The sequence below is a fragment of the Callionymus lyra genome, chromosome 10 (assembly GCF_982586985.1).
Source record: "Callionymus lyra chromosome 10, fCalLyr1.hap1.1, whole genome shotgun sequence".
Lineage (NCBI taxonomy): Eukaryota > Metazoa > Chordata > Actinopteri > Syngnathiformes > Callionymidae > Callionymus > Callionymus lyra.
Genome location: NC_141827.1, coordinates 26860985 through 26883051, shown reverse-complemented (window position 1 = coordinate 26883051; position 22067 = coordinate 26860985). Strand labels below are relative to the sequence as shown.

The following is a 22067-nucleotide window of genomic DNA, read 5'->3' as shown; positions in this document are numbered from 1 at the left end:
TTTTGTACAAACTGACGCATACTGAGTACAATAGAAATCTATTTAAGACAGAAACTCATAGTTCTCTTGGTGATCTCAACATGTTTACAATCAAAAATGTAATTAAATAAAACAACAAATTTTGAAAATTGAATTCTCTGGTAAAGGTATGGGAAATCTTTTTTTTTCCACTGATAGAAATTTGGAAATGAGGCAACAAAGTAGTCTATTTAGTCTAATTTAGTATGAATGTTTTTACCTCTAAGGTAAAATGTAGAAGGTAAAGTGAAATAATGTCAAAACATTTCTTTCCACTTTTCTAACTCTATATTTCTGAAAATCCGCCATCTTTTCTGTTAGAATACTAAATAGATCCAAGGAAATCTTTGGAAAGTCACCTCTCTTCAGTCTTCCCCGGGGTATCCTCCTGGGTGGACATGCCCAGAACGAACACCTCACTAGGTAGGCGTCCAGCTGGCATCCTGAACAAGAGCTCACCTGGCTCGTTCTGGACGGTCGTCCTACATGTTCCTCGACCGTCGAGAAAACAGTCAAGCTCCATGAATTCATGAACAATAGAAAAATGTGGCAATAACATCCCGGGTTTGTTCATTATATCCCATAAAAGAAGTCTCACTTGTCATCACTTTGAAACTGTCAGCGACATCCGTTCATCCTTTCCCCCCCGAAGACTTGTTAGCCTGATCAACGCACTGCAGAATGAACCGATGAGCGAAGATTGACTTTAACTCAAATTTGAACCGTTTTTATTTTCCTGTAACATGCGTCTTCGGCGCTAACAACGTCTCATTTGTATTCATCCAGATAATCTCAGCGGACTTCGCTTTGTTATTCCGTCTTTTAAATTGTCACAAAGCAATTACGCTTGCAAAGAGAAGCGAGTTTTCTTTGTTAACAATGTTGTGATGTTTCCACGCACAGATGAGAGCGGACAAACCACTGTTTGCCCCTAGAAGTCAAAAGCAAGCCGCTTTTAACCAACGGTCTTCTAAGGACCGTCTACATCACAGTTGACCATCTGGATTGGATTTTCATTTAGGGGAAAATAATTTGGCTAATTTGAGAAGGATTACTTGACTGCACTGCTTAACCGTCAGTCTGATAAAGATAGGACGAGCAGTGTGTGGAAAAGCTGCTGAACATGGAGGAGGTTGGTGGAGGGAGAAATAAAAGGGGTTTGATGAGAACAAAAGAAGATGGTGGGAGGATTAAATCAATATGGAATTGGTGGAGAAAAACAAAGATGTAAGATATGACCATATAGTCCTGTCTCACACTATAGTTCAATCTCTGACCTTTAATATTGTAAGGGTAATGACCTTCAAGCAATATTTGTGCAATGCAGTGAATTTCCTTATGTTTCTTGAAAAAGTGTATTCATGTGTTGCCTATTATTGTCAAAAGAAAAATTGCATGGAAGAGTGGTTTATATCCACATCGCTTCACACACATTATGAGACCATAAGTGGTGTTGCAAACAATGAGCATGAAAACGTGGAATGGATTGCAACGTGTACAAAGGGAAACATTATCAAAGTTTTACAGGCTGAGACCCAGCTTCAGAGAAACCCGAGACAAAGACTATACACCGGTTGGGTTGATCAGGCGTCATGGCCACTAGATGTCACTCTCTGCTTTACAATCTTTGTCTCTGATCTACTTATTCAATAAAACCTGACATCATAAACTGAGAGATCCATCTAGTGGTCTTTCAAAATAAAGACACTGTATCATGAAACCTCATCGGCTGTTGGTCAGAGACCTGGAGTAGCTGATCCTCTGCTTGACAAGTAGACAAATTAGACATTGAGCTTGTTAGAGATAAACCTTTCGCCTTAATTAGACCGATCCTGTTAATCCCAGGGGAAAGAGAAAAAAACCTGCTTTAATCAAAAACGGTAATATTTAGCCCACATAATTAGCATCCCGAAGACAATCGAAATGAATGAAAGTCCTAAAGTGGAGAAAATTCTCCTTAGTACAGCCCAGAGGACCTTCTGAAGACCCCAGTCGAGCATCTTCAACCATGAGCCATAGATGAAAATATGAAGTAAGGTTTGAAGAATGCCAGTTAGTATTGCTGCATGAGAAAGAAATAACATGTGTCGTCGTTATCGGCTCTGCTGATTTTAGAAGGAAATCTCAGCTGGAAGGCGGTGAATCATCGGTCAATAGATGGTGCAGAGCGACGAGGGGCTCTGGATGGGCACGACAGGCACTATTTGAAGCTCGACTTTTCTCCCAGTTTTCTTTCATTACTTTAAAAGCACATCGCCATGCAGAGACCGTTTTGAGAACTAGTGGGTAACATTTTTGTGGTTCATTTCATTAGAGAAGAGAAGAGTTTTGGGACTGGAGGGAGGAAACAAATAGTGTTTGTTGCTGTACAGAAATACTTTAAAGGGTAGATGGTGACGCAGATAGAAAAAAAAGTAATAGACTGAATAAAAAAGCTTTCTGGAACTTTGATCAATCCTTTTAACCATAAAAAATAGTTATTTCGCTTGTATTATTCAGGCAAGCAGCCAAGTCAAAAGCACACATCCAACTGCTGTTCAATGATTGTATAGTTTTGATGCACAGGCGCAAATCACCTTTACAAATATACACTGTATTTAAATACATGTCGTAAACTACCACTGAAAAGCTCTTGTGCGACACAGTCAAAACAAAGAGTGAGTCTTTTGAAAGAAAAGGAATCATGATTCATAAGACCCTGATCTCTGGTGACCTAAAAAACTATATAGAAACTATTACTAAGAGCTACATGGTAGTGGATAAAAGAGGCAACAATAGCTTTTTATTTGAATTAAAAAACAAATTACTCTATAGTTTTTTTAACAGCATTTTATCATATTTTCTGTCATGATGGGTTAATATATACTGGACAACCTGCTAAGTATAGCTAGTGAGGTCACATGTGACCATCCAAAACATACATTATATGTGTTAATCTACATGTATTGTTAATGTAATGGCTGCTAAACATGTTCATCATCCTAATATTTAACAAAAAAGCTGTTGACTCCCCTTGTTTAATTCTATTATTACCAACATAAGCAAATTGATTTAAAGATGAAATGGATAATTCATCATATATAATTGGTCGCTACACAGGGACTTAAGGTTTTGGAAGAGCAATCGTCTGAAAAAGTTCCACTGGGAAATATACCTCGTGTTGTGTTTTTTGTTTACGTGTTGGTCTGACTCAGTCGACATCCACTGTCACTACCAATGAATTATGCGGTTGATTATCCAGCCGAGGTTATTATTGTTTACCATCTGACCTCACGCTGGACTGGATTTGTGTTACTTTCCAATCAGGTGCGCTGAAGGTGTCAGACAGTGTTATGGAGCCAGGGAGCGTCACGACTGAGCTCATTAAGATGATCCGCGAATACAAATATATCTCCAGATTTTCCGCTACTCATGTGCACTCTGAATAATTAGGCTGCCGTGTGTCGGCGCTCTGTGTTCTCCGGGACGAATGAGGTAAAAAATAAGTGTCTATTTTCCTCTCTTGACCATGAATTTCAATATCCCGCTGCACATTTGTAAACATTCCCTCCGTCAGCACGGATTTAGGAATTTCAGGCTTGAGTACGCAGTGGAGGAGGAACCTCACTAGTAGTGCGGCTCTGCTGGTTTCTCTCAGCAGGTAATCTCATTAAAATGTATGGGTCCATGTTCCATGGAGGCAGGCTGAATTTAGACACCGGATTGGTTTGTAAAACCCTTCCCCAACATGTCGGCACGATATTATGAAATAATAAAGGCAATTGCGGTTTGTTTGTTTCTGGCGGCCTGCATTTCCTGACTAGAAAATGAAGCTGAAACAAGATGCACTACAACTGCAGCCATTTCTATTTCATTATTTAAGGGAATGTTTCGATGCAGCACTCCTGAGGTCAGTGAGTCAGACGGTACAACCGCTCATGATGAATAAATTAAGCGTAAACACTCCTGCTTTATTTAATTTTAATTTCTATTTCTGTTTTTCGTCCGTCACAGCTAATTAAAGTGACAAAACATAGGATTTCAAATTTTGTTTTTGGCGACCCCGTGTGTCACAAAAGGTCTAACTGAAACTTTCAGTTAGACCTTTTGTGACACATCCTATGTTTTGTCACTTTAATTAGCTGTGAATCTCATGCACTGTTTCAAATGGGCATTTATTTACAAAACGAGACATAATTCAAAGTATTTTCAGTACTATAGAGAAAATGAAAATAAATAAATAATTACAGTAAAGTTAAAATATTACATATTGTTGGTTAAACAGATACTTGCAAATGTATAAGAAATTCATATATTTTAATTTAATTGAGTTAGTAGATCAGAGACAAATATTTTAATGTAGAGAGTAACGCTGTGTCATGATACCTCATCAGCAGTTTCATGAAGCCTCATCAACCCAACACTATACTCTATAGATACATACATAATACATTTTAGTAAATAACTATTATTACTGCTTGTAATTATGAATGGAATGACAGCGAAATCATATTGAAACTTACATTATGCGCCAGTAATGAAAGTTTTTTGCAGTAATGAAAAAAAGTAAAATGAGGTAACAAGGCCAAAAAGGATAAACAGAAACACCAAAATCACTTATTATGCAAATTAAAATGGGGGATTAATACTGTGTTAGTAAAACTTGGCCATGAAATTATAATGTTGCCCATCAGGAAAGTAAATTATCCATCCTTGACCTTAAAGATGAAATTCAATTCAGAAACGTTTTACAATGAGCCAACAAAAATCTCAAGTCATGGAAGTTTTTTTTTTTAAACCATATGTAGTTTTGTGAAACAAGCTCCCTTGTGGTGCTTTTCTAGTTTATACAACAGACACACCAGGTATGCCGCTGCCATGTTTATATCCTCTTTCTAGGCTCTGATGGCATTTAAACGACTATTTCCTGTTTGAAGTCTGCAGCACAACGTCTGCCGACAGATGAGAGTCATCACAGTGGTTTCGAGGCACGTTCTTATTCCATCTAAGTGCTGTTTCTCACCTCAAATCACGTGTTTTTGAGCAGTTGTTGCCACTCAGGGGAGCAGATGCCGCTGTCTTTATCTTGACAAATCTGACAAACCCACGCGTCTCCCCCAAACATTCCTTTCAGGGAAACGATCCCTCGTTCTCCATATGTTGAGGCTTCAAGAGATTCTGCCGGAGACGGCGTATCTCGGGGCTCCAGGTTTGATAAGACATAAACGCTTTAATCCTGACAGACAGTCAAAGATACAGCAAATCAATCGTCTGAGAAGTAGCTTTCCAGGACACCCACAGTTGAGATTGCCAAGGAACTATTGTCTCTCCACATCCAGGCTTCGCGCATATGCAGGTTATAGTTCATAGCCTGGAAAAAATATAGTATTTGACCCGGATGATGGAGTACGATCGGCTTCATTACCGAGGCTTGGTAAGAGTCCACAGGAGGCCCACGATGGTTCACCTAATGCTATCTTTTTCAACGGACCATTAACCAAAGCCAGCGAGAGAGCAGCTTTAAGCGATCAGTGCGATTGGATTTTTTTTTTTTTTATCTATCTGCAGATTTAAGCCTGCCCTCTGTATAAAACTCAGCTGACACCCCAGAGGCCAACATGCAATGATGGTCCACGTTAAAAGCTTTAGTGGAAAAACAAGAATTCCAGGTACATTTTCATGCTTCTTTTTTCAGATCCAAAACACAAGAAAAGATTCAATCATCAAGTAACACCTGCATGATTAGCAAGCAGTGACAAGACTGGAAATGCAAAGTGCTGAGTCAGCCGTTTATTTTCTTTCTTGGCACAAACAGCAGTTTGAAGAGAGAAGAAGAGAAGAGAAGCATTTGTTTTTTGGTTTGGTTTTGTCGGAATACAAAAAAAAAAGTAAAGAAGTGGAAGCTGATCAATACTATTACAATATTTGAATCAATATAAGGCATTTCTTATCCAGTCGAAAACAAAACTTCTTTGTTGAATACATTTTAGTACATTTTAGTAACAGAGTTATAGAAATAAGTGATTGTGGAGTTTCTGTTTACAGTATTTGGCTTATGGGTACCTTGTTTTACTTCTTTTGTTGCATGGAAACACTTTCATTAATGCGTGTAATGTAATGTATGTAGTGTTTCAATTCTATTATTACAAATTACGATTTAACTGACTCAGTGTAAAGAGGATGATTTTGTTCTGGACTTCTCTGGCTCACACAAAGTTTTTTCGCCGCATCATTACGCACCTTGGATTGAATTGGGTCTCACTAAACAATGCAGTCGTGCGAGAGACGCACGGATCATTCACGCATTTTAAGCTTTTGTTTAAAAAAAAAAAAAATCAGCTTTGATAACGTTTGAATGTTTTCTGCCCGTGCTCTCAGTTGTTGTTGATTCAATAAACCTCTTATTCTCTCACTTACGTGGACTGTCAAACCTGGGGAACATATTTGTGTATCGTTCTGTCGTTAATGTCGCTCACAACTTCATACATATTACATTTCTTTGACAGATCTTACAACCATTCAAAGGGCAGGGTCAGTCAGAAGATAAAACTGCAGAGCATAAATGGATGGAACAATCTGTTCTTTGACTCAATAGCAACATTTCCTGAAAAAAATTGAATTTACATTTCTTCATGTTACCATTTTTTAAGGGACTTATCCAACTTTCTCAATGGGTGTAGAGTTATGGCTGCCTCTTTATTGGCCCCCATTAATTACGCAATTGGTTCCTGATTCTACTCAAGGAGTGGTTGCTAGTTGCTACTAGGCTGCTCTATTGTTTAAAACTATTTCCCTCAGTTTCCTGACTTCCTAAAGCAGGGGTTTCCAAACCGCTCTTATGAATGTTATTTGACGATTTTTAACCAGTACAGAAAGTTAGACATGAATTATTAAAGGTTACATGCATTTTACTTAATTTAATTGTATACTTGTTTATACATAAATGGTTGATATATGACAACTGTATTCTTGGTGGTCACGATGTACAAGCTTGACGACTTATTTTGCACCACTGACCAGTTTAATTTAGTAAAAAAAGTGAATCTAACAACGTTAAGCGCAGGAAAAGTCCATCTCATTTGTTATTTTCTTCTATCTATGTTCTTTATCTTTAGACTTAGATTGAATCATTTTGTTCTTTCTCTTTATTTCTCTTTGTTCTTGTTCTTATTTTATTTTTTATGAATAATTGCTATATTCAATAAATACAGTTCTACCTAACCTAACCTAACCTAAGCAAAATCTCTGAAATGTGTTTTTCTATAACAAAAAGGTTACATATACATTTTGTTATTAACTAATTTTCACTAATTTAAAGGTTTATTTTTTTAGTAAACTCGATGGAAACAAGCGTCCTGATGTGTCACAGAGTAACATTTCTTTGGAGGGAATCTGGTATTTTTTGTCAAAACAAAAGACCATTCAGACATTAATAATCTATACATTTGAAGTCATATACAGTCAGTACGGAAAGTAATCAAAACCCTTTCGATTTTTCACTCTTGTTACATTGCAGTCATTTGCTCATTTAAGTTCATTTTTTTCCTCATTAATGTTCACTTAGCACCATCTTGCCAAAAAAAACCCCCATAAATGTAGACATTTTTGCAAATTTATTTAAAAAAGGAAAACTGAAATATCACATGGTCATTAGTATTTAGGGCATTTTGCTGTGACACTCATATTTAACTAATATTGTCCATTTATGTTGATCCGTCCTTGAGATGGTTCTTCTCCTTCATTAAGTCCAGCTTTGTTTAATTCAACTGAATGGACTTGATAGGGAAACACATCTGTCTATATAAGACCTTACAACTCACAATGCATGTCAGAGCAAATAAGAACCATGAGGTCGAAGGAACTGCCCGAAGAGCTCAGAGACAGAATTGCTGCACAGGTTAAAGAATAATTTCTGCAGCACTCAAAGTTCCTCAGAGCAAAGTGGCCTTCATGATCCTTAAATGGAAGAAGTTTGAACCAGAACTCTTCCTAGACCTGGTCTTCCAGCCAAACTGAGCAAATATAACAAAGTAGTGGTTTCGGAACAACTCTGTAACCAGCCAGAGCCCTGACCTAAACCCAATCGACCTGAAAATGGCTGTCCATCAACGTTCACCATCCAACCTATCAGAACTGGAGAGGTTCTGCAAGGAAGAATAACAGAGGATCCCCAAATACAGGTGTGAAAACTTGTTGCATCATTCCCAAGAAAACTCATCGCAGTACTAGCTCAAAAAGGTGCTTCTACTCAATACTGAGCAAGGGGTCTGAATACCTAAACTTCCTTTTTTAATACATTTGCAAAAATGTCTATGTTTCTGTTTTTTCTGTCAAGATGGGGTGCTTAGTGTACATTAATGAGGAAAAAATTAACTGAAATGATTTAGGCGAATGGCTGAAATGAAACAAAGGGTGAAAAATCAACGTCACGTTATGAAAAAGTTTGACCTTCTAAAGAGTTCATTAATGCGCCATCTGACAGATCATAGCAGGTATTATCACAAATCCAGGTTCAAAAAGGTCGTAGAAAGATAAAATATGACATTTAAAATTCCATAACAAGATTGGATTCCCATTCCTGCTAGAATCCCGTGTTTTTCCAGATCTCATGCAGCCCTTATGGAAAGCCAGGCATTTTTAATATGCTCCCCTGACTCTGATGGATTCCTCTCTCAGCATCTTCATCCATCTCGAGCAGCCTGAGATTCCTCCCTCGGCTCATCCAGAGCAGGAACATCAGCCGGCGTTCTCACATTTCACTCCATTTATCTCTCACTTGATGCAGCTCTCTGAGCTCAGACCTCCATTAGCCTTTGCTGGAAAAAAAAAACTGGATGCTAAGTAAACAAAAAAAATTTAAGGGATGGCCCATTTCTTCTCCGTCAACCTCATCGACTTCCAAACAGCATGTCGAATTCATCACAGGAGAACGTGCCCCGGCCCTCGTGTTGACAGGGCTTGTTTGAATGTTCCCGAAAATCTCTCCCAACTGGAGCAACTCTCTGGCAACCGTGTCACAGAGTTGATTTTTCAGAAAAGATAAATCGCAGACGTCTTCCCTCTGGGCTGTGGACGAGGGGGAAACCAAACCCTCGCAGGTGCCCGTTGAATACATCCAAGTCTTGGGCTTTTCAACATGTCTGGTGCTCGTAAATAAATCACAACTGTCAAACTCCATTTTCTAAATAGTCTTGTAATTAATGTGGCCCTCGGTAAAAATATTCAAGCTCCCTCCGTCTTACTTAATATTGCACGGCGACAAAACACATCAGACGTCGAGGGGGGAAAAGAGATTGGAGTCATTTCAATAATTTTTCACAGAATATGCTTTTCCCAGCCGGCGCATTTGGCAAAATGCACATTATCTCGTCGCTCTGAGTAAACATCAGCAGTGGCCTTTGATTTGCTGCAGCGATGCTGTCAGAGCCATAGAAATAAATGAAATTCCGCTGAAGAACTTTGCATTTATTGTAATGAATTGCTGGTTTGTTTTAATCTAGACTGATGTAGAATAGCACTCAGAGAGCGTAGACCTCTGCCATGGAGCTCATTTCTCTATTACCTAGAAATATTGCCAACAATTTCACAATTAACAAATACACAAACAGACATTTGTCACGACAATTATATAAAAGTTTGATCATATTAGGGATTTAATTGCATGCTACGTTCTATGAAGTACGTTATATTGATTTATTTTTTCTCCATTTCTAAGAAGCCACACAGGTGAATTACCAATCCTTGAAAAAAACGTAGTTAATCCAGAGGTAAAGAACAGATATATATTTTTTATTTACTGATCGTATAAATAGAAAGTTGAAACCTGTCTAAATTATTTAAAAGGATTAAAATGATAAAACTTATAATTACATATATTGGCCAAGATGTAACTGCCGATAAAATGGCTCAAATAGGGGCGAAAATTAAAGCTTTTTTTATTTTGATATTCAACAACAAGTCTTCTTTGCTACTTCATTTTTCTCTTTTATTCAGCTAAGCTCCGCCTCCATTGATCAGCTTTGTGGCGTCAGTTAAGAATAGACACTTTGATCAATGGGAATGAAAACAACTAGCGACGTGTGGAACCCGATCATCCATCACTGGACACATCTTTCATTCTACATGAGAAAAGTTGGAGACGCTGAATTGATTTAACACCCGAGAAGATGCATATCTGATCTGAGGGCGCAACAAAAGTCACATGTTCCCTCAGTTCATTTTTCTGTATATTTTTAGTTTCTTTATGTTCTACTGTTGACCTGTAGTGACTAAATGATTTACTAAAAACATTGAAATTTAAAGAATATGTTGCCCAAAGTCTTGATAATAAATTAATTTATAAATATAAATGAATTCACTTTGATTTCATATAAATCTCTGCACCATCAGAGATGAAAGTGAAGGTAAACATCATCAAAAAAACAACAAAAAAACGTTCAAGTGAATTACTTTCCCAGCGTCGATGTTCACCTGCCAGTTTAGATTGAAGCTCCACATCTGTTGAGTTTGATGTGTTATCAGAAGTATTCTAGGACGGCAGGATGGGACATTTAACTGCCTGCCAGGAGAGGAAAGCGGTAAATTTGAGAGTTTGGACGGTTTGCTGGGACAGCTGGCAATAAAGAATCTCTCATCGTGGCTCTCTCTCTCGGAATCCTCCCGCATATACTGTCAGAGCTTCCAACTGTGCGATATTTATTCGTCCGAGGAGCTGAAGTGATGAAAGGCGAGCATGTGTAGATTCTCAGAGCTACAGGAGGGAGACGCTTTATTGATCCTGGACTGTCACAGCTCATCATCTAAAGCACAGAAAGTCTTGTTTTATTGTTGCATTTATTTTTTTTTTTAAATTTTGTAAGAGTTTGGGATACAAATTTTTACTCCATGCACGTTATTAACCAAAGTTACAAGTGGCCTTTGCTGACCTCTACCAAGCTCTCCTGGTGTTCTCTTGATTCATGTTCCTGAGAGTAGACTTCCTCCAGCTTCCCGTTGTTTTCTCGTGCAGTGAAGACATATTGAAGTGACAATTAGAAAAGCCCGGTCAGTTTGCTTTCCAATGTCACAGTGGTGGGAATTACAAGACCTGGGTTGTCACGGTAGCAAAATTCCAGCGGTCGATTCCAAAATAAGTATTTTTTCTTTCAATACTATTTTTAAACTACGGAGCCCCTAAAGGAAAATGAGAAAGTATCACGTTAAGATGAGGGACTTTCATGTTAGGACGAGAAAGTAATGTAAATAGAACTGTAATAGGACTATATTATGTGGTGGATATAGATAGCCTTTGCAGAATTGTTAATAGAATTAGAACTGGAAATGAAAGCACACGTATGTTTGATAACATGATCCAAAGTGGGAGAAATCCTTCCAGGCTGTTGCTCCTAAGCTTTGGAACGATCTTCCTCTCCCTCTGTGTTTGATGGATCTACTGACTCTTTCAGGTTTGTCTTATGTGTTTTGGCCTTTTAAAGTATATATTTTACCGTGAATTGTTTTAATTTGGTTAAAGTGCTTCTTGAGCCTGGTCTAGAAAGGCGCCTTACAAATAACATTTACTTACTTACTTAAGTTTCATATTCATATTATTTCTACCAGTTATAATAATTAAAACCATGATGGACTTTGAACCTTTTGTATAATGAAGCATTCTTATTATTGCTTTCTTTCATCCCCTGGATAAATGTGGTTTTAATTTTCTGTGCAGCTAAACGCAAAATATGCATTATTTCGTGTAAGTATTGTGTCAGATGTAATACATGTTGAAGGACATCTTAGACTCGAGGCGATCAGACGAACAACAGGACTGTGATTATTCCGGGAAGTTTTCCATAAGCACAGCCCAGAGAAAAGGTTACTTTTCTGATATTATTCAGATAAATTTTCTACATATTGTTGAAGAAACATTTCCAGTGTTGTTTTCTTGCCCTCATTTCAGTTGCTCGGAAAAAAACTGCTGTAACCTTCCATGCTTGAAATAGTATAATGGCAGCAGAGGCTCCGATGCCGTGTTGCATTTGTTCTTTTCCTGCCCGGATCTGGAAACAGGATCTCCGGAAAAAAAAACATTGATAGAACCCGATTCCTGTGAATGTACTAATCTGCTGCCTTCAGTACAGTTATCAGCGTGTGCTGTGCTGAAAGGAGGTCAGCTCCAACCCAAGCGCCTCGTCGGGAAATTGGATTCATGGATTTTCCACGCAGTGATATGAGGAACGATTGCGGCAGCCCACCCAAGACTGCAGATCCTGAAGATTACCCAATGAATTACGTTGTTTCTGCTTGAGGATCTCAATCCAGACGAAACAAGATTAGGATCGTGATAATGATGTAATCTTCAAGGAGTTTTCTTAAGATGTGCTTCCAGAGGCAGAGGCAGACAAAAGCGCTCACTCCCCCGTCTGAAGGCAACCTTTATTTATTTATTTTGGAGGAGAAAAGAAAGCGGTGATGGCAGAAGCCTTTCATATTTTAATTTAATGTTGGTGTTTGTTTGCCAGTCGCGCTGCGTCATGTAAGCAAACTACAAGGAGGAGAAGCTGCCTGATGATGTTTTAGTAAAGTTGATAAAAGTATTTGTGTTTTGACTGTGTAACACAATACAAAACATGAATTTTGAGAGAAACATCTGTAGAGAATTTAAAAAAGGGTCATACAAGAATTATTATTCCCTCCCCCTCTCGAAATCAAAACCAAATGAAAACGGTTCTTGCTAACTATCCAGCTAACATTGACGTTACTAACTAACTAAAGCTTGAAATGCTTTGAAAATAGATTATGCGGTTTTCGGATATATATGTCACATTTTTTTGTATAACTTGTAAAAAAAATTCCAACTGAAATCAAAATTTTCAACTGTTGTAAAACTATTTTTAAATGTTATTAAACAACTTTGTTTAGTAATAGTTTTCAAACTATTTTCAACCAAAATCAAACTATTTTCATACAGAAACAACTTTTAACAATTCTAAAGTTGAAGAAAGCTAATGCTACAGCGCTAAACACCAAAAAATTATACATTTCTAACCAGCTAACAACATAAAGAATAGTTACTTTATTGATAAATAACTACACATTTTTTTCTTCTGTTTTTTGTTTTCCTTTTCTCTACTTAAGTAATGTATATAAACAGTAACATAAATCAAGTAGGAAGCAAAAAGTTCAGTCTATAAAAGTAAATTGGATTTGAATGTAAAGTATTTAGCTTTCACATTCTAAAAACGACTTCTGAAGATAAGTGTTCTCACATTTATATTCCACACGACGGAGATTAAGAGAAAAGGATGCAAAATGTCGTAGAGTTCCCATCTTGTGCTGATGGCTTGGATTAACTGGTACAGCATGTTCTAGTCAAGAGGCTTTTCTTGTCGTGCCTCCTCCGGAACAGTTAACCTGAGCCTTCGATAAATCAGTGGTGAAAAATGACTTCAATGGGAGATAGCCCGGTGTATTCAAGGGACCTTGTCGCTTCCTATATGCTCTCAATGAATCTCAGCCGATCCTACGCCTCAACCCCACTCCGGGAAAAAAACAAAACAACGTCTACTGCTCTGTTGTGCATCCAGGTGCTGGGAGATTGTTACTTCAGAGCCCATTACTGTTTCAGGAATCAACAGTGTGTAGATATATGTGCTTACAAGACGGGCAGCGAAGGTTTACTGCTGTGTTTTTGTGTGTTCTGTGTGGATAATGATGGTGGCGAAGTGATTATTGCATTGTTAAAGCCTCTGTTACAGCATGTCTTGTAATCTTCTCACTGGACCACATGAAAGGGGACCATTGGGTGTGCTAGGATTCCGCTTTTCTTACCTTAAAATATTGAATATAACCGAAGAAAACTGGGCTTCATTGATTTTTCTTGAGAAGTGTATACACGGGTTGATAATAGAACAGCATACCTATGTAAAATGCATTGACCCAAATCCATATTTGCTGCTGTGGAATTTCTTCAGCATCTCACTGCTCTTTCTTTTTTTTCTTTATCTTCCAGGAATTCATTGTAAGGCTTGTGGACCTGAAAGGACCTGAAGTGCTCTCACATCTACCAAATCCTTGCCCAGGGGAAGCAGGGAGATTAAAAACTTCAGATTTAGGTGAAGAGGAAGGAGAGACGTGAGGAAAAGCTTTATCGTCTTCACCTTTGTTCTTCTCGATGCCCCGAGTAATAGACCCCCTGAGGCGATCTCGTGCATAACCACGGACGTGAGAGCGGCACAAGCGCAAGTCCCATGATGGAGTGAAGGGGAAGAGCAGGGAAGGATTCTGGTGAATAGCTTTCCATATCAATTGAATGTCTGAGTGAGGGACTCACCATGATGGGAGGACTTTTCGGTGCCGTCTGTTTCAAGAGGTTTTGCATTTGACCCTGTGGCCACAGTGAAACCATCAAAACAAAATACCTGGCTTGTGGTGTTTTCTGGTTGCTGGGTCTCTCTGCACGAGCCGAGGTCATGTTTCAAGCCCCCTCTTACGTCCGGGATCCGACCGGCTCCGGGAAGAAAGGCTTGATTCTTCATTTGCTGCTTCTCTGCGGGGTCCTCGTGGCTGCTCAAGCTGCGAAACCCAAAGGGCCAGCACACACACACTTGAACTCCATTCGGATTGATGGCGACATCTCCTTAGGTGGGCTCTTTCCAGTGCACGCCAGAGGCCACGATGGCAAGCCGTGCGGGGAGCTGAAGAAAGAGAAGGGCATTCACCGGCTCGAGGCCATGCTCTTCGCCCTTGACCGTATCAATAATGACAATAATCTGCTGCCCAACATCACACTGGGGGCCAGAATCCTGGACACCTGTTCCAGGGACACTCACGCCCTGGAGCAGTCGCTAACCTTCGTTCAGGCGCTCATAGAGAAGGACGGCACCGACGTGAAGTGTGTCGGCGGGGGGGCGCCCATCATCACCAAGCCGGAGAGGGTGGTGGGAGTGATAGGCGCCTCGTCCAGCTCCGTCTCCATCATGGTGGCCAACATACTACGCCTGTTCAAGGTAAGAAGCGATAAAATAGTTCACCCTTTTTAATGGGATACATGTTTATTAGATTACGTGAATGTGCAACTCTTTGGATTCGGCTTGGTTTAGAGATTTCTTTACAAAGATGTGCACTTTACTTTGCCATTAGATCACAGCAAAACAATCCTACAATTACAAAAATATGCATTTAAAAAAAGTAATGCTTAGGAAACACTTCTTCCTAGGTTAGATTGAATTACATCTCATTTTAATAATGTGTTTCTCTGGTTTTGTTTCGGAAAATTCATCAACCCTAAAATTGTGTTTTTTTCAGCTCCCTGACATATCCACATAGAGATGGTAGATTGTTTGGTCCAAGAATGAGCAGTCGTTGCTTCGATCTGGGCTCGATAAATGTTGTGACCTTGAGCAAAGACACTTACCTGATTGCTGCTGATGCTTTAGACGGTTCGTTGCGTTGAGTGATTGTGTGGATTGGTGACTTGGAGTATAAAGCACTTTGAGTCCTCGATAAAAGGACCGTGAGGCTAAGAAACTGGATTGTTGGAAACCAACAAAGTGGCAAGAGTGTATCCGTGTATCCACAAGGACGTATATTAGTTCAAGAAAATGAAATAAAAACGTCTAACAAAGATCTCCCCAATCAATACTATTTCCTATTTAAGTTCTGGGTGAAAGAAAACCCCCCAAATAAATGAATACTATACTGTATATAATGTTAATTTATATATTAAACGAATAATCTGTTTTTTTTTAGTCTTTTACACTTGATATAGATAATAATTGTTAGCATAATAATAATAATAATAATAATCTAATTTTAATAATATTATAATTTCCTGAAGATCTCCAGAGGTATAATAAAGTCAAAGTCAATATATTAAAATTAATATATGCATATTGCATTAAATATGTAATTGATTCACAGCAGAAGAATGATCTGATCTTAATTTTAAGTATCTCATTCTTATAGTTTATTGGAAAACATGTTTTAAAAAATCATGATGGGGCATATTTGTAGTGTTTTTCTTGCATCCCTTGCAAGAAAACAAAAAAATAAAAATGTTGTCTACTGTTACATTGCTGCCTCCTGGAGAAGCTTGGTAAGAGATATAAGCATATTTGCCCAAGAAAGGAAGGATTATTTTACCCGTAATCTTCAGTGTCTGTGGTCACTTCAACATGAGCAAGTCGTGAGTAATTCAAGCCTGGAAGCAGCAAAACAAAGGATCTGGAACACCTTCGTCCAATACTGCTTCTTGTTCAGCTCGAGGGCTCGTCGGCCAAAGAGCGCTTGATAGTGTTTGGGTAGTTCATGGTGGCAGGGATGCAAAACTCAGAAAGAACAACCCAGAGGAATTTCATCTCTTGTGTCTGGATGTTGTTTCTCGGTCGGAGCAGCAAAGAATGTGAAAGGCTTTTGTGTGACCTTTGGATCGCCTCTGCCGGTGGAACAACTGAAGAAGATGAAGAATCCTGTCACAAATGTGTGGTGAGATTGCTGAATGGAATCTCACAATCATAGTGATAGAAGCATTCAGAGCTCAGAGGTACAAGAAATAACGCCCTAAAGGAAAGCAAAGATAACCTTGGCTGTAAAACATTTTGTGTATGACAACTGGTTATCTTTTATCTATTGAGATGAAATGAATCAAAAACTGAGAATTGTTTACCAAACGTGTTTCAGGTTTTCCCTGTGAAACATGCCCAGAACACCTCACAAACTAGGCATTCCACACTTCCCACCTATCTCATAGAGCTCCAGCACATAGAAGACCACGTGGACTCACTGGAGGCACTTTGACTCTAACAAAACATATCACGGATAAAACGTAAGGGATTTGACATGAACTTGGGGTCAAAGATACACAAAAAAATGAATCTCACAGACCAAGATATCACCTGCTGACGAAAACGTCCGCTCGCATTATTGAGGAAACATCTTTGTCAAGAAACATACCTGAGGATTGTTTACATAGTTTGATATTTTAGCCTATTTCTTTGGCTTATATTCTTCTGTTTTATTACTTTCTAAAAATTAATCATTAGGATTGGATTTTAAACCTAAAACTAAATTTTATATTAATTTTTTTGTTATGTTCAAATCCCATTTAAAAAAAAAAGGTATCTGCCTATTGTTCACATAACACAGCGCAGTATGAATTCAATTGTCAATTTCCAACAGTGACAAACATTATTTGAGTGAATTCCTGCTCACATCAGGAGTATGTGTAAATATATAGTTTATTTTTTAACGTATGTACAGTTTGTGCAAATGGTTGTTAAGTCTCAGTCTCAGGTTTACGTCGAGAAGAAATATCATAATAGACGTTTCCCATTTGTTACAGAAATGTTTGCTTTGAGTCGACTGCCACACGTCAGGCGCGTCCAAACTTGAGCTGCGGTAAATCTCATCACAGTGACGGCTTCCCCTGCAGGCACAGCGAGAGGTGTTGCCATGTCCCCGCAGTGAATTGATTAATAGGATTCCACTTGATTTCAATTTCACTCCTATAGCTTTTGGATTTCCCAGCGAATTTGCGTGGTGTTTACATCTGCTCGCGCTATAGAAACATATGTTTTTTTCAATGTCATTTGAACAATTGATGAATTAATTCACGAATGTGGAATCTTTCAACTGCGATTTAATGCTCCGCTCGCTGAAGAAACATCACAGAAGAAAACGTTTTCATACGTCTCACGGACAGTTACACATTCAAGTTGGATTCATGTCTCCAACGAGCGGCTTATTTGTTTTAACAACACCCTCCTCTCCAGATACGTTACAAAGAGGATAATCACTGCAGTGCTTTGTCACTTTGGAGTGGAATCTTTTTGTGTCTGATGCAAGGAATGATTAGCAGTTGTGTTTGGTTTAAAGCACATGCTGTTGAATTGGTTGATGAGTCAAAGAAGACGTTGATTCACGAGCAGCTTCAACAGGACATCTGGTCTCTGTCGCTTCTTAGATGTGGAAGCATTGATTGTTTTTTTAGGCAATTGTAGAAGACAAAGTGGAGATGTGAAGATGTTTTACATGCTGGATTATTCCATTTGGGAATTTAAAAAGAATGGAAATCGACAGGCAGTTGTGGCTAAGTAAATCTCCTCGAGTATTTTATTGTTTTTGGTATCATGTCAGATATTACCGTATTTTCCGCACTATTAGGCGCACCGGATTATAAGGTGCAACTTCAATGAATGGCCTTTTTTAGAACAGTTTTCATAAATAGGGCGCATTGGATTATAAGGCGCATAGAATAAAAGATACAGTCAATTATTGACTGGGGTTGCATAATGCATGCACTAGATAAAGCTGTGCTTATGTAAATATCAACAAAACAGTTAGATAAAGTCAAACTTTATTAATCGTTCTGACAATTCCCTTCACTTCCATGGTAACAATGTTCAAATGATGTTTAAAAAGCTTCAAGCAGCAGCGCGTGAGACTGGTGTTGTGAGCAGACAAATGTTGAGTGCGCAGCAGAGAAGTTCAGCGCATGTATGACAGCTAGAGCGCACGTGTATGAAATGTTGAACGCACAGGTATGACTGGTTGAGCTCGCAGTAGAGTGATTTTAAGTGTACAACAACCAAGACAAACTCGCTCAAAATGGTGGCAGTAATCTTACTCCATAGCCGTCCGCCATGATGTGACGTTCGTCGTTAATCCCACCCTGTGATGACACAATGTTGTAATTCCGCCAACGGCGTGTCGGCTCAGTCGGCGCAGAGTCATGAAAGTGTTTTTAAACAAGTCACCCACCAGGTTATGTTCATATATAAAGCGCTTCGGATTATAAGACGCACTGTCGTTTTTTTTAGAAATTTAAAGGCTTTTAAGTGCGTTTTATAGTGCGGAAAATACGGTAACATACATTTTTTGCCTATAACTCTAAAATAGAACAGATTACTCTCTTAGTACTGGTTTACCTAAAGAGGAATAAGAAAGAAAATCATGTTTTTGAGTTTTCTTGTACGGTGGCCGATTGACCAAACTCACTCGAGTATTTAAGAGTTGGTGCTACGGATAGTTTAGAGTATTTGTTGAAAAAAAATCAAAAATATATACATTTCAAGTGTGGATGCTTCAAACTAAAGCTCCATATTATGCTCCCTAAATTATAATTCTCTGTTTTGTATTGGTAAGTAAACACATCCAAATATATATATATATACTCCAGCTGATCTTTGTAGTTTCAAAACAAATTAAAGCAGTTACGACTATGTCAAGACCAGAGATATTATGTTATTTCCTCACCCTGAATATCATTATTTTATTTCTACGTAAAAGCGTGGATTTAAAAACTCATATACATCAGAGCATGTCCATGTGTAAATGCGTGTCCCTCTTTGACCACAGACAACCCTGCCGTCGTTCTTAAGTCACCCCTAGTCTTACACATGCTCTTAAAGGTCTCCTTAAGAATCACAGATATGATTTATACATTTCTGTCCCAGAAGTGTTTATGAGTAATGAGCTGTTAGAAAGTAACCAGCCACACGAGGAGAAACAGCTTGATGTTCTGTTTTTTGCGCTTTCATGTTCGACCAAGAGTGAATATTTTATACACTCATCGACGAAGAAAAACAGACGGACGGGAGTTACGGGATGTATAAGATATACGTGCTCCTGCAGGTAACTACGCGTATGGACGTTTTAATGAGGCAGCATGGAGTCTCCGAGTGTAGTTATGAGAGCAGTGCTTCTTACTTTAATCCGCCTGACTATGCATATTTTATAATCTCCCATAATCACATTTTCTCCAACGCGAGCTGATAAAAATAATCATTTTACCCAAAATTAATTAATTTATTACTTTAAAAAAAGATATTATGTCTTGTATTTTGTTCAGCTCTGTCAGTGGTTTTTAGCTGCAATAATGTTTATCCAAACCTCCTTGGAATGTTTTATCGAAAATCAAGGAGTTTCAGGGTCAGACAGCGATCAATCAACATCTGCCCTAATTGAATAAAGCTCCTTACAACGATTAAAGGGCGGAGAGATGGAGCCCCTGACGTGATGTGAAGTGGTCTGGTCACTCGTATGGATTAAACCGTAAAGCTTTAATGGAGAGTGGTGTGCGTTTGGTCATTTAGGGGAGTCTGAATTTTATAGCTTCGTAGGGATCGCGCAGGTTGGCTGTAACTCCAGCTGCTCCTCCTGGGCTCGATGGTCGTGTGGGTTCGGGTTTTTATGGCTGGTTCAAAAACAATCCGGAGACTAGAAGAAGAGGGCGCCCTCGCTGCTGTGTCTGTGGAGATGTTCTGGTAATCACGTAGTTGGAAGACAGTGATTTGTATGTTGATCTGGGGAATAACAAGGGTTGGAATGAACCAAATGATGTCTCGATGGGTCTCTCCCTATTAGACTGGTGCCAGAGAGAAAGAAAATCCATAAAAAAAGACATGTATCTTGTTAGTTAATATGGTTAGCGATAAATTAAGCTAGCAAGTTTTCTGCTCATTTTTTAATGTGCTTTGCACAACAAAAATAAAAATAAACTTTGCATATCTAAATATACGTAAATGAACACATTCAAAGTTCTACAAAGAAAAAATAAAATGCAAATATAAAGGGCATAGATCAAAGGAGAAAATCACAAAGATCTAAAAAGGATACAAAGATTAACATAGAATAACATCATCCCTTCACTCTGCCCCTGCCCCCAAACTGAGAGTTAGAAAGTCTAGTAGCACGAGGAACGGACGGTTTATTAAAAAAAAAAAAAACACCAAATATTAAAAAGCGTGATGGGGTGATATGAAAATTATCAGACTAATAAAAGTTAATATGTTGTATTAAAGAAAAATTGCAAAAAAGGAAGTTGACAAAAAAGGATGAGAATAATTAAACAAACTAAGAATTTTGAATTATTTAATTGATGCTAATTACGGACATGGGAAAACTGTTTATTTTATTTTTTTTACAAAGAAGTGTAGATTTCAAATAGACAATGACATTTAACCATGTAAAATGAAACTCCAAACGATTTACCAACTATTTTTGTTCTTTATAATACATTTTAACATACTATTACTTTTTTGATCCTTTAAATACTTTTTTGCCTATTTTTTTATTCAATTTTATGAAGCTTTTTTTAAAGAACATTTTATACAAGTTTAAACCAAACCCTCCTTAGTTAATTCTTGCTGAGAAGTATCACTCACAGCTTTCAAAACGACAACTTTATTGTAACTTCATTCCAAATATGTTGTAAAAATTGCTGACTTGACAAAAAGTATTTGCTCCCTAAAAGGGTCCTCTTGTTTTCCTTGATCTTTTCTCTTTTTGAGAGCTAACAAAAAGTAGATCCAGGGAGAATTTCCAAACCAAATTTTTGATCTTTCATAGTCCTCGCCTCACTTTCGCTGCGTGAAGCCGAGTTTCAACTCGCAGGTACCTGGAGCCCCCGTGTCGTTAGCTCGTCGCTCGTGTTCCCTCTGATGCGTGCAGATGTGCTGCTCAACAGCTTGACGATTATTCCTACCACAGCCATATGTAGAAACTCGGCACAGACTTCCAGCTTTTCACCCAGCTGCCAAAAAAAAGAAAAGGGAATTCTTGATGGCAGCTGAGGCTTGTCAGATGATTTTAGCATCAGTTCTGTCAGCAGATGGGCCAATAAAGTCGACATCTCACGAGCAACAGGTGAGCTTACCTTCTACATCTATTCTCCGAAGTGCGCTTCAATAAACAAAAAGTCCTTTTCGGAGTAGATCTCTTAAGCGATGTTATCTAAGGAAGCATATGTGTTCCCTTAGACCTTCAATATGAATTTCAAACACATTTTTACAGCATTACAATCGGACTTTGAATTTGAAAATCACATTTTTTCTGACGTCTATTAGGGAAGTAAATTTGTGCTATCAGACTTTGTGCTATCAGACATTTTCATGCATTGAAAAAAACATTGGTATTTTTTTTTGCCTTCTGTTATTTTTAATGCAAGAACATATTAATTTTGATAAAGTATTAAATATTCAAAGATTGTCATTGTAATTATTTAATATGAACAAATATTTAATTTAAAAAAACGTATATAAATTCAGCGTGAGAAATTACTTTTAAATGATTCAGTGATTCATCCTGACACT

At 38.2% G+C, this 22067-nt stretch overlaps 1 protein-coding gene across 2 annotated transcripts in view; it reads left to right on the top strand.

Annotated features, from left to right (window-relative positions):
* LOC148071275 (metabotropic glutamate receptor 4-like) overlaps window positions 1-22067 on the top strand; it is a 232898-nt gene that overhangs the window by 27102 nt on the left and 183729 nt on the right. For both annotated transcript variants that reach the window (XM_087800960.1, XM_087800961.1), the window contains exon 2: window positions 13988-14984. In XM_087800960.1, coding sequence (XP_087657086.1) covers window positions 14448-14984 — 537 coding nt within the window. In that variant the 5' untranslated portion in view covers window positions 13988-14447. The remainder of the gene's footprint in view (window positions 1-13987; window positions 14985-22067) is intronic.